The sequence below is a fragment of the Hyperolius riggenbachi genome, chromosome 6 (genome assembly GCF_040937935.1).
Source record: "Hyperolius riggenbachi isolate aHypRig1 chromosome 6, aHypRig1.pri, whole genome shotgun sequence".
NCBI lineage: Eukaryota > Metazoa > Chordata > Amphibia > Anura > Hyperoliidae > Hyperolius > Hyperolius riggenbachi.
The window spans coordinates 235963232-235976291 of record NC_090651.1 but is presented as its reverse complement, the minus strand read 5'-3'; the positions used below and the strand labels follow the sequence as shown (position 1 = coordinate 235976291).

At 43.5% G+C, this 13060-nt stretch overlaps 1 protein-coding gene across 6 annotated transcripts in view; it reads right to left on the bottom strand.

Annotated features, from left to right (window-relative positions):
- The window catches only part of CCDC30 (coiled-coil domain containing 30), a 113931-nt gene that overhangs the window by 28514 nt on the left and 72357 nt on the right, over positions 1–13060 (bottom strand). For all 6 annotated transcript variants that reach the window (XR_011022114.1, XM_068240551.1, XM_068240549.1 and 3 more), the window contains 3 exons: positions 7584–7824; positions 3065–3241; positions 134–343 (listed from right to left, as the gene is read on the bottom strand). Coding sequence is in view for 5 of the 6 variants with exons in the window: in XM_068240551.1 (XP_068096652.1) it covers positions 134–343; positions 3065–3241; positions 7584–7824 (628 nt within the window). In the remaining variant the exon portion in view is untranslated. The remainder of the gene's footprint in view (positions 1–133; positions 344–3064; positions 3242–7583; positions 7825–13060) is intronic.

The window sequence follows — 13060 nt, the reverse complement described above, 5'->3', positions numbered from 1 at the left end:
TACAAGTATGAACAAAAAGTATTTACAAATGGATTGCTATAATTACGATCTCTGATGGAGGGTGAGGGGGGTATATTAGTGCACCACAGGACCCAGTGCATATCTGCTATGGTTACCAGCACTGATCTCATACCATTTTCTCAGCCCCCGCTGCTCGGGACTTTTCATGCTCCAGCTTCTCTTGCCAGTTGTTTTGAACTTTAGAATTTCGAGTCATTTTTAGCAGTTCTAGTTCCATCACTTTAAGCTTCTGCTGCTGCTGCTCCCGCTCCGCTTCCAGACTGGCACATGCAGCTGTGGCTGAGACCAGTTTCTGCTTCACATGGCTTAGCTCCTCGCTGACCTGGAAAGATAACAGAGGGGATCAGAGGCAGAGCTCTCGTATCACAGCAGCAATGTAAAAAGAAGACCCAGAACATATTATTTTCCAGCAACAACAGAACTGTAGCTGTCAGTGGCCTCCCCTTCAGCGCCTGGCAAAGGTGGGAAATCCGTGACTGACACAATTCTAGTTACTGCAGTGTGACACCTTCTGATTGTCCCCCGACCCCCACCCCCTCCACATATAACAGAACACATAGCTCAACTTAGAGCTAAGCAGCATATTGGTCCAGCAATCGAGGATAATCTGTCACCTGCAATGATCATGATCAATAACTTTGGATGGCTAAGATTTAAAGGGTGTAGACGGCTTTACGCCATTAAGGCAGACCTGAAGGCTGTATACACATTTTCCATTTATTCACTAAATATTTCCCCTCATCACAGACATAAATCATATCAGCCCTATAGCCCCATTGTTTGTTTAGAAGACAAGACTGTTATACACAATAAAGGAAAACTGTAGTGAGAAGAATATGGGGGCTGCCAGATTTGTTTCCTTGGAAACAATACCAGTTGCCTGGCAGCCCTGCTGATCTATTTGGCTGCTGCAGTGTCTGAATTACACCAGAAACAAGCATGCAGCTAATCTTGTCAAATCTGACAATAATGTCAGAACACCTGATCTGCTGCAGGCTTGTTCAGGGTATGTGGCTTTAAAGTATTAGAGGCAGAGGATCCGCAGGATAGCCAGGGAACAGGTATTGCCTAAAAGCAGATAAATATGGCAGCCTCTATATCCCTCTCGCTTCAGTGGTCTTTTAAATGTTTTCTCCATGATCACATACAGAGCCATAATGATTTCCATTAGCCCACTGCAGTCAGGGGATCTGGTAACCAGCAGTGTGTGTAAAATTAGTCATCTTAATCGCCCCTCCAACATGTATACAACCTCCATGCAGTTAGTGTTCTGGCAGGGATTCAGACCTGATCTAGCAGTAAGGAGGGGAGAAAAGGTTCCTCCTGGGTCTGCAGCAAGGCCTACAGAGGAGCCCACGGCTTGAGGTTCTCAGAGCATTTACAGTCAAGGTGGCTGGAAAGATTCAGACAGAATTGTTTCCACCACATCCAGAGATTATACATCCACATAATTATCTGATGAAAGCAGATTTGCAATTGGAACCTACCTCTTGGCTAAAGGCCACCATACACCATGCAATGATTTTAATATGGTGTTTGTTATTAATTTAGTATTTATATAGCGCTGTACAGAGTATATAGTCTTGCCACTAACTGCATCTCAGAGAAGCTCACAATCCAATCCATAGTAGTGTGTCCATCGTGGTCTAAAGGCTCGGACACATGTCCAACAAAGTGCACGACCAACACAAAGACAAACCCTTTACATATTTTCTGCACACCAACCAAACGACCAACTCATTTACATACTGCGCGCGCAAGTGAAACGAAGGACTGCACAACATGGCCGCATTTAAAAACGTATGTCTTTCTTTAACTTCATACACACATATCTAACTGTACGATATCAGCCAAACAGTCATGTCAGTTGATTCGCTGGATGGATTGGGCAAACCACCTGTTATCAGTTGTTCGTGTAGTCGTTTGCCATGCGTACACACCCCTGACTGTCATCCAACAGAATACACACACACACACACACACACACACACACACACACACACACACACACACACACACACACACACACACACACACACACACACACATAGGCTCGCAACTTTTCTTGTGAAACACCTAAACAAAAATCTCTTGCTATTGTTCAAGCAGCTGATAAGACTGATAAGAAGTCAATCCAAATGTTGAATTAACTTCTTATCAGTGTTATCAGCTGCTTGAACAATAGCAAGAGATTTTTTTTTTAGGTGTTTCACAAGAAAAGTTGGGAGAGCCTAATGCTGGGAATACACGATGCGTTTTTGCGTTCGTTTTTGTCGTCGTTTTCGCTTTCGATCGATTCTACTCTCCATTCACTGCTCGATTCCCCTCTCGATTCCTTATCTTTTCTTATCAATTACATTCACTTGAATGAGGAAAATCGAAACGAAAGTAGAATCGACCAGATCCAACAGGTTGGAATTTATCTATCGAACCCATCTATCTAAAGTAAAAACTTAACGTGTATTCCCAGCATAAAAGACCGCTGTTGAGTGTGTGTACCGGCGTGACTGGAAGAAAACTCATGCAGACACAAGGAAATATATACATTTTGTGCAGATAGTGCCCTGGCTGGTTAATATAGTAGATGTTCAATTCAATGAAAACACAGAATCAAATGAAAATCTATTATAGACTAGAGTGTCGATATTTGATTGATAATGTGTAGGCCAAGGCTGTAAAGTAATCAGTTTTCCCACACTGGGAATTATCAATCACTCCCTACATCATGCGTCATCATATAATGTATGCCTATGTAGGGATTAATGAACTCAAGTTTAGCAAATAAAGCTGGAGAACAAAAAATGGAGAGGAAAATACTTTGTTCTCAAAACCTACAAGCCGACATTTAACTTGTATTCTTGAGGGATAGGGAAAAAAAGAAATTGGATTTGTTATTGTAGAGGCTGCTGCAGTTTTCTGTTGTCAGAAAAGCCCTGGGTTCAGCCATTGTGAGGCTGTGAGCTCAGCTGTGAGACTGCTGCCCAGTTCTGTATAGTGAGGAGAGAGAGCCTAGTGACAATCCACATCCTGCCTGATGTCACACCTGTGTGTTCTCCTTCTGCAGGAGGATGAGCTGCTTCTTCATGTCCAGGTTTTTATCTCTCTCATATCTCAGTTCTTTCTCTGCCGAGCTGCAGACGTTGTGCACTCTGCTGAGGTCTTGGCGTAGTTGGCGGATTTCCTCAAATTGCTGCTGGATGAGACCCTCCCCTGCCAGATTCTGCCAAAATCAACACAAAAGGAGAAGCAGAGTAAAGGACAGTTCTTATTGATTCCACTTTGAATGCTTTTATGAATAATATACTTTGCTAAATGTCCCAATCCAGATCCCACCCCCTCCCCCATAATCTGTGCCACATTGTTGCTGTCTGTACTGCAGTTACGCTTCCTCCTCTGGCCCTTGTTATATGCAGTGAGCTCCGCTGTAAGCTGAACTGCTCAGTGATCACATCTGTATTGTATTGCTGAATTGTACAGGGCTGTATTGTCATCCTCTGTGTAATGGCCAGCATGATTATAGGAAGCTGCTAAGTGTATGCAGCCTCTGGGCTCTGATAGTCGGGTGTCTGTACATCTCAGTGCACAGCTGTCCATGTCAAATGCTCAGCAAAAGAGGTTCTTCATCTTCAATTTAACCACTTCACAACTGAGGGGTTTTACCCCTTGAGCACCAGAGCAATTTTCACCTTTAAGCGTTCCTTCCATTCATTCGTCTATAACTTATCACAATGAAATGAACTATATCTTGTTTTTTTCGCCACCAATTAGGCTTTCTTTAGGTGGGACATTATGCCAAGAATTATTTTATTCTAAATGTGTTTTAATGGGAAAATAGGAAAAAATGTGGGAAAAAAATGTATTATATTTCAGTTTTCTGCCTTTATAGTTTTTAAATAATGCATGCTACTGTAATTAAAACCCATGAAATTTATTTTCCCATTTGTCCCGGTTATAAAACCATTTAAATTATGTCCCTATCACAATGTTTGTCGTCAATATTTTATTTGGAAATAAAGGTGCATTTTTTTCAGTTTTGCGTCCATCCCTAATTACAAGCCCATAGTTTATAAAGTAACAGTGTTCTACCCTCTTGACATGAATATTAAAAAAAGTTGAGTCCCTAAGGTAACTATTTATGTATTTTTTTTAATTGTAATTTTTTTTCTTTAATTACAAAAAAAAAAAAATAATTGGGGAGTGTGGGAGGTAATGAGTTAATTTTTAGTGTATAACTAATGTATTTGTATATGAAAAATGCTTTAGGGTGTAGTTTTACGATTTGGCCACAAGATGGCCACAGTAACATTTTGTTTATGCGTCCTGCAAGCGTCCGGAAGGACGCTTGCAGGAAGTGTTATAAGGCTGGGAAACTTTTTTTTTTTCACAATGATCGCTGCTTCTCGTAGAAGCAGCTGATCAGATCATTGCGGGGGCTTGGATCAACGAACGGGAACGTTTTTACCCGTTCATGGATCTCCAGGCGGCGCGTGCACGAGCGTGCGCGGACAGCAGTGTCAGGTGCGGATTTCTCCGTCCCTGGTGTTAACAGGGTGGAAAAAGGGACGGAGAAATCCGCACCGCTGGGGGTAAAGTGGTTAAAGGACCACTATTGTGAAAATCATAAAATTTAAAGTACATGTACACATATATAAATAAAAAGTACATTTTTCCCAGAGTGAAATGAGACCTAAATTACTTTTCGTCTCCGTTGCTGTCACTTATGCTGGGAATACACGGCTCGGTTCTGAGCTGAGAAGATGGCTCAATAGATCATTTCCGACATGTCTGATCGCCGTTCGATCATTTTGCCGCTTGATTCGTCATTGAAGTGAATTAAAAAAGATAAGAAAAACGAGCGGAAGATAAGAGAATTGAGCGGGCAAAATGATCGGGCGCAGAATCGACCCGTGTATTCCCAGCATATCAGTAGGTATTAGAAATCTGACAGAACCGACAGGTTTTAAGCCTCATCTACACGATACAATTTACCATCAGATCTATTAGATAATTTCCAACCGGTCCAATTGGATTGCGTTCGATTTTGCAGTAGATGTTGGTTACTTAAAGCAAAATTTATCGCAAAATTGATCTGAAACAATTTGGACGTCTACACACAATGCAGTTTATTAATAGATTTATCTAATAGATCCATCTATCTGATGGAAAATTGTACCGTGTAGATGAGGCTTTAGACCAGCTCATCTTCTCATGGGGGATTCTCAGGGTTTTCTTTATTTTCAAAAGCACTTAGTGAATTGTGAATTGCTCCATCCAACTGCTAGAAAAGTGTGTAGTGAGCAGGGAGGCTGGCCAGCATATTTGTATAAATCCTTTTCAGGGAGTGTCTTTATAAAGAATAAAGGCCAAGATGAGAATCCTCCATGAGGAAATGAGCTGGTCCAAAACCTGTCGGTAATGTCAGATTTCTACTTCCTACTGTGACAGCAATATAGGAGAAAAGTAATTTATGGCTTACTTTACTCTGAAAGAAACATACTTCTTATTTGTATGCATTTACATGTATGTTACATTTTACACTTTTTTGCAATAGTGGTCCTTTAATATATTAACAGATCAGCTCTCCTAGATACAGTATAAGCAGCTACCCTGTGCTTATATGAATCGTAAGCAAGCTACAGTGTGTGCAGATTCATTTAAGAAATATGCTTCTAAAATGTTCCCACTGGTTCTAAAGTGTTTTCTCTCCACACTCCTTATGATCCCTGTGAGGATCTTATCAGCACTTCAGCAAATAGGAGTAAAGATTCCTGTTAAGGTTCATATACACGTCCAACAAAGTGCACAACCATTTTCCATGCACCAACTCATTTACATAATGCACACGCAAGCGAAACGGTGTACTGCATGACATGGCCGCATTCAAAACTATTACATTGCTGAAACACAGATGCCAGATTCATTACGGCTTTGGAAACACATGTTCCCTTTAACCAATCAGTGCTGTTCTAACGGACAGCGTTGGGGACGCGTGTGGAAGGTGATCGCAGTGGAGTACGTATATCTAGGCCCCTGGAGCTAAGATGATGTTTGAAGGGGAGTAGACACACTGTCGCCAATTCAGGAACTGGTTAATGAGAAACTCCAGTGACATATAGTATAATGTAATAAAATATTCAGCATACTAATTTTATGCAAATTATCCTGGTTTCAGCATCAGAAACACTTCCTATATCTATATATTGGTATGTAACCACCCTCCCAGTGATGCGTGGCCTAGGCAAGTTATTATGCAGAACTTCTTCTCCCAGTGCACTCTGTGAGATCAAGTGTTGTTTCCATTTAGTTCGGATCACACAGTAAACAGACATTCCACAGCGATGCACCTACCAGCAGTAAAGTTGTCACTATCTGTGATAACATGCAGGATGAGTAAATATTTTATAATGGGAAGACACTAAAATTAGTAAAGTTCCTCTATAACCTGTTTTACTTCCTGGACGTAGAAACTACGGCCAGGAACCATGCGCGCTACCGCACGCTCCCGCGGCCGATCGCGCGCGTGCACGCGTGCTCCCGGCCCGCGGTTCGTTAGCCAGGCAATCAGTGAATCGGGCTATGGTGCCCGATCACTGATTCCTCGCCCCCGCTGAAAAAGCGACAGCTTCTCTCGGAAGCTGCGCCTTTTCTGGCTGTTACCTCCCCCATGCGTCTCTCTAAGCGTGTGTTACGCTTAGAGTGACGTCATGTAAACAAACTCATGGCCGCCATCTTGTGACCAAAAAGTAATACTACAACTAAAAGTAAAAAAATAAATAAAAATCAACACAGATTTACATTATAAACCAATTGTTTACATCCCACCCTCCCAAAACTATCCAAATAAAATGTTTAATATAAAAAAAAAAAATTACAATAAAAAAAACAAAACATGTAAATATTTACCTAAGGGTCTAAACTTTTTCAATATCAATGTAAAGATGAAATATTTCTATTTTTTTTTTATTTTAAACTTGTAAATAGTGATAGATGCAAAACGGAAAAAATGCACCTTTATTTCCAAATAAAATATTGTCGCCATACATTGTGATAGGGACATTATTTTAACAGTGTTATAACCGGGACATATGGGCAAATACAATACGTGAGTTTTAATTATGGAGGCATGTATTATTTTAAAACTATAATGGCTGAAAACTGAGAAATAATGAATTTTTTTCCGTTTTTTCTTATTCTTCCTGTTAAAATGCATTTACAGTAAAGTGTCTCTTAGCAAAATGTACCCCCCAAAGAAAGCCTAATTGGTGGCGGAAAAAACAAGATATAGATCAGTTAATTGTGAAAAGTAGTGATAAAGTTATAGGTTAATGAATAGGAGGTGAACATTTCTCAAGTGAAAACAACGGACCGCGAATGGGTTAATGTGGAGTAGATCTGGTAAATGAACAATATTTTTCAGATACCCACTCCACCACAGAAATACATGCAGTTCTGTTACTTTCCATACATATATTTTAGCTTGATTTTCTTTTTGTTTCATGACTAGATTAGCCTTAAATAACATTTCTCTCTCTCTCTCTCATCCATAAATTTCTCTGACACACCTGCGTCTCCTCAGCTCCATCGCCACATCTCAGTGGCCGGGGTACTGGGTTCTGCAGATTGAAGAGGTCCTGTCTCAGGCGTGAAATCTCTTCTCTCTTGGTCTGGAGATCCTGTCTGGCGGTGCTGACTTCCTGCCTGAGCTGAAGGTTCTCTTCCCACAGATGCTGTTTCTCCAGCAGCCCCTCTTGAATTTGTCTCTGGAGGGTCTCACATTTCCGCTGGTGCTCAGACAAAGAAGCACTACAAAACCACGAAAAAAAACCAACTGTAAATGTAATTTAATTTGCCTGGCTTTCATTTAGCTGCAGTGTGTCTGAGGAAAGCACTGCAGCTGTTCCAAATATTATGAAGGATCCAGCAGAGCTTCCTGAGTCACACTGCAGAACCCCTTTCCCCAGGGCCAAGGCCTAATCTGTACACACAGTCTCAATCAGTGCCCCATTAAAGGGGAATTCCAGGAATCATAAATTGTTCCCCTAATTATACTAGATATTGCTGTTAATATTTTATTATTGATTTTCCCTCATTTAGAACAATCTATAAATAACAACATTTTCGGCTCCTGTAAACTCTGCATCATACAGTGAGCTTATGTGGACATTCAGAAATCAGTTTTACACATTCTAGTTGTCAGTCACAAGTGCAGATGCTGGTAATTGCCTGCTGCCTGAGCTCTGCATATGTTGGGTGGCCTCTCACAGGGCTGGGACAACGAAGGCAAATTTCATTTTCAAAGGATCAAAATATAAAGTGTGTGGATCCAAAGGGGAAAGAGTCATGACTGATAACAGGAGAGGGCTGTGGGGATGCAGGTGAATATGTTTAAGGTGAGAACATGTAAATGCATAAGAATGAATGGCATTTCAGGGGTGGGGAGGGAGAAGTTAATCACACTGAAACAGTGCCTATACAGGCAGAAAGAATTGCTAAATAAATGGCAGATTGCTGTTGAGGCATGCAGTCACTGACAGTCTGCGCCCACAGTGCGGTCACTGTGACAGCCTGTGCCTAAAGTGTGGTTACAATGACAGTATATGCCCACAGTGTGGTTACAGTGACAGTATATGCCCACAGTGTGGTTACAGTGACAGTATATGCCCACAGTGTGGTTACAGTGACAGTATATGCCCACAGTGTGGCTACAGTGACAGTCTGTGATAACAGTGTGGCCATGGTAAAAGTCTGTGCTCATGGTAAAAGTCTGTGCCCACAACAGTGTGGTCACAGTGACAGCTGGAGCTCACAGTGCGGTCACAGTTAGAGTCTGTGCCCACAGCGCAGTCACAGTGGCAGTCCATGCAGAAGAAAATCTAAAGTGTGTATACTAGGGTTGCAACGGTATGAAATTCCACGGTATGATAACCGTCAAAAAAAATACCACGGTATGACGGTATTACGGTATACGATATTAAACAATTATTTGGACCTGGGCCCCACCCCCTTACATTAAATGTGCCCCCACCCGCCAGTAATAGGTGGCTGCAGCATAGGTAGCCAGGGATAGGTGTAGCCAGTGGTAGGTGGTGCAGCATAGATAGCCAGGGATAGGTGTAGCCAGTGGTAGGTGGTGCAGCATAGGTAGCCAGGGATAGGTGTAGCCAGTGGTAGGTGGCCACAGCATAGGTAGCCAGGGATAGGTGTAGCTAGTGGTAGGTGGCCGCAGCATAGGTAGCCGCAGCATAGGTAGCCAGGGATAGGTGTAGCCAGTGGTAGGTGGCCGCAGCATAGGTAGCCAGGGATAGGTGTAGCCAGTGGTAGGTGGCCGCAGCATAGGTAGCCAGGGATAGGTGTATCCAGTGGTAGGTGGCGCAGCATAGGTAGCCAGGGATAGGTGTAGCCAGTGGTAGGTGGCCGCAGCATAGGTAGCCAGGGATAGGTGTAGCCAGTGGTAGGTGGTGCAGCATAGGCAGCCAGGGATAGGTGTAGCCAGTGGTAGGTGGTGCAGCATAGGCAGCCAGGGATAGGTGTAGCCAGTGGTAGGTGGCCGCAGCATAGGTAGCCAGGGATAGGTGTAGCCAGTGGTAGGTGGCCGCAGCATAGGGATAGGTGTAGCTAGAATTAGGTGGAGAGGGAGGGAGACAAATACTCACTTGTCAGCAGCCAAGTCCTCAGTCCTAAGTGCTTAATCCACTGCAGAGACGCTGGGCGGGAACGAGCGTCATTGATGACGCCAGCCCAGGACTCAGAAGTGCTCTGCATAGTGCGCCGCTGGTGGGAGCCCGGGAGGCAGTCTGTGCGTTCCAGCAGCCGCGCCCTCACTGGACGCGCATCATATCCGGCGCCTGAGAGCCGACTCGCTGAGTGGTGACGGGCGGCAACGGGTGGCGAATGCGGAAGTGGAAAAACCGGTATTTTGACAATGTGCATGGTATGATAACCATGCACATAGAAACCGCGATATATCGCGATACCGGTATATCGCGACAACCCTAGTGTATACGGCTATAGATATGCACATAAAACAGCACCCACACCTTTGGCTACACAAATACAGGGTATCTTGAATGCAACATTCAGCACTGACTGCTCAAGCAGCAATTAATATACTCTGCTACATATAAGATAGACGAGCAATGGATAATAGCGAGCAATTTCTAATAATATCATTCATCCTTTCTGTATTATTATTATTTAGTATTTATACAGCGCTGACATCATCCAAAGCGCTGAACAGAGTATATTGTCTTGTCTCAGAGGGGCTCACAATCTAATCCCTACTATAGTCATATGTTTATGTATGTATTGTGTACTGTATGTATAGTAGTCTAGGGCCAATTTTAGGGGGAAGCCAATTAACTTATCTGTATGTTTTTGGGAAGTGGGGGGAAACCTGAGTGCCTGGAGGAAACCCACGAAGACATGGGGAGAACATAAACTCTTTGCAGATGTTGACCTAGCTGGGATTCGAACCGGGTACCCAGCACTGCAAGGTGAGAGTACTAACCACTACGCAACCGTGCTGCCCCAAAAAAAGAAAGGAGGACCGACATGGGAATCGAACCCGGGCTGTGGTGGTGAGCAGCCACTAGACCACCAGGGAGAGATTTCTTTATTGTATGAGAAGACTGCCTGTTTTAATGTTTGCATAAAGCTATTACTGTACATACAGTGGTTTGCAAAGGTATTTGCCCCCCTTGAAGTTTTCCACATTTTGTCATGGAGTCGGTCCAAAAATCCACCGACTCCGACTCCTCAGTTTAGGATTCCACCGACTCCGACTCCTCTAATTTGCATATTACAATTTTGTTAATTAAAAGTATGTAACATGAAATTCGTCTCTTAACTGCCAACGCTTAGGAATTTTACAAGACAACTGAAGTTAGAAGGATATGTAGACTACTATATTTATTCCCTTTAGACTAAAACTAGTCCTTGGTAAGAGTACTTGTAAAAGGTACAAACCGGAACAAAGAACATCTATCAGGCCCTAGGCAATGTAAGTGTGGGAACATGTAAGAATGATGTGCAGGTACTCTGCAGGGGAATGAGGAGATTGTAAACAGACAACACCTCTGTGTTCAATGTGCACAGCATTCTCAGTGGATTCCCTGCAGCTCTGTGTTGAGTGCATATGTAGAGTATAGTACTACTGTGTAAAAAATTAAACCTGAGACAGAGGAAATTAAAGTTTTATACATACCTCCAGCCGCCTTCAGGATAATCAGTCCCTTGTTGTCCTCCTCCACCACCTGGATCTTCTGCTATGAGTCCAGGTACTTGAGCCAGTCAGGCGTAGTGCGCATGCACACACTCCGGCGCCAGGAGCATACTACACCTGTGCAGCACTATTGCGCAGGTGCAGAATGTTCCTGGCTGTGGGAGCGGCATGCGGCCGGACAGCGCTGACTGGATGAATTACCAGGACTCATAGCAGAAGATCCGGGTGGTGGAAGACAGTGAGGGACTGATTAGCCTGAAGGGGGCTGGAGGAAGCCCCAGGTATGTATAAAACTTTACTTTTCATCCGTCTCAGTTACCCTTTAATTTGTAGTCACCAAACCAAATTTTAACAACATATCAAATTATTTGATTTCATCAGCAAAGGGAGTGCATACATTTGCATAAATCAGCATCAATGCAGAATTATTTCCATCTCGTTGACCATCTCTATTAGTGACACGGCTACACATCAGGCTTAATACTTACAGCATAGATGTTATTTAGTATATATAAGAGATTCCTGTGTACACATCATATATACAGTCACAATCAGATATGTATATCTGACCTTAAAAATACGGGGACTGCTTTATTGAAGCAGCACAAGTAACTAATTTTGATTGGTTTATTTCATTTTTGTGTACTAAGCACAGCTATTACTGTATATACCGTATATACTCGCATATAATCCGACCCGCATATAAGCCGACCCCCCAACTTTTCCAAGAAAAAACAGGGGAAAATGATTGACCCCCATATAAGCCGGGGGTAGGAAATGCTGGATTGGTGCAGGCCGCGTAATCCCCCCAGTGTGTCCCAGTATAGCTAGTATAGTGCCCAGTATGGGTAGGTAGTGCCCCAGTATAGCTAGTATAGTGCCCAGTTTAGCTAGTATAGTGCCCAGTTTAGCCAGTATAGTGCCCAGTATAGGTAGGTAGTGCCCCAGTATAGCTAGTATAGTGCCCAGTTTAGCTAGTATAGTGCCCAGTTTAGCCAGTATAGTGCCCAGTTTAGGTACCGTAGGTAGTGCCCCAGTATAGCTAGTATAGTGCCCAGTATAGCTAGTATAGTGCGCAGTATAGCTAGTAGAGTGCCCCAGTATAGCTAGTAGAGTGCCCCAGTATAGCTAGTAGAGTGCCCCAGTATAGCTAGTAGAGTGCCCCAGTATAGCCAGTATAGTGCCCCAGTATAGCTAGTATAGTGCCCAGTTTAGCTAGTAAAGTGCCCAGTTTAGCTAGTATAGTTCCCAGTATAGCTAGTATAGTGCCCAGTATAGGTAGGTAGTGCCCCAGTATAGGTAGGTAGTGCCCCAGTATAGCTAGTATAGTGCCCCAGTATAGCTAGTAAAGTGCCCAGGTTAGCTAGTATAGTGCCCAGTTTAGCTAGTATAGTACCCAGTATAGTTAGGTAGTGCCCCAGTATAGCTAGTATAGTACCTAGTATAGTGCCCCAGTATAGCTAGTATAGTGCCCAGTTTAGCTAGTATAGTGCCCAGTATAGGTAGGTAGTGCCCCAGTATAGCTAGTATAGTACCCAGTGTAGGTAGGTAGTGGCCGGTATAGTGCCCTGCTCCCTCCGCTGCTATTACCTGCAGCGGCTTCCTGGTCCCCGGCGGCGCTTCCTCTTCCCCGCTCTCATGCCTCTATGAAGAGATCACAGCAGCGCGCCCGGCGCTGCTGCTCTGATGATGCAGGGGGCAGGAAAGAGCGCGGCTCCCTGTAGCGGCGATCTGTATCGCCGTTACCATGGGAACCGCTCTTTCCTGCCCCCTGCATCATCAGAGCAGCAGCGCCAGGCGCGCTGCTGTGATCTCTTC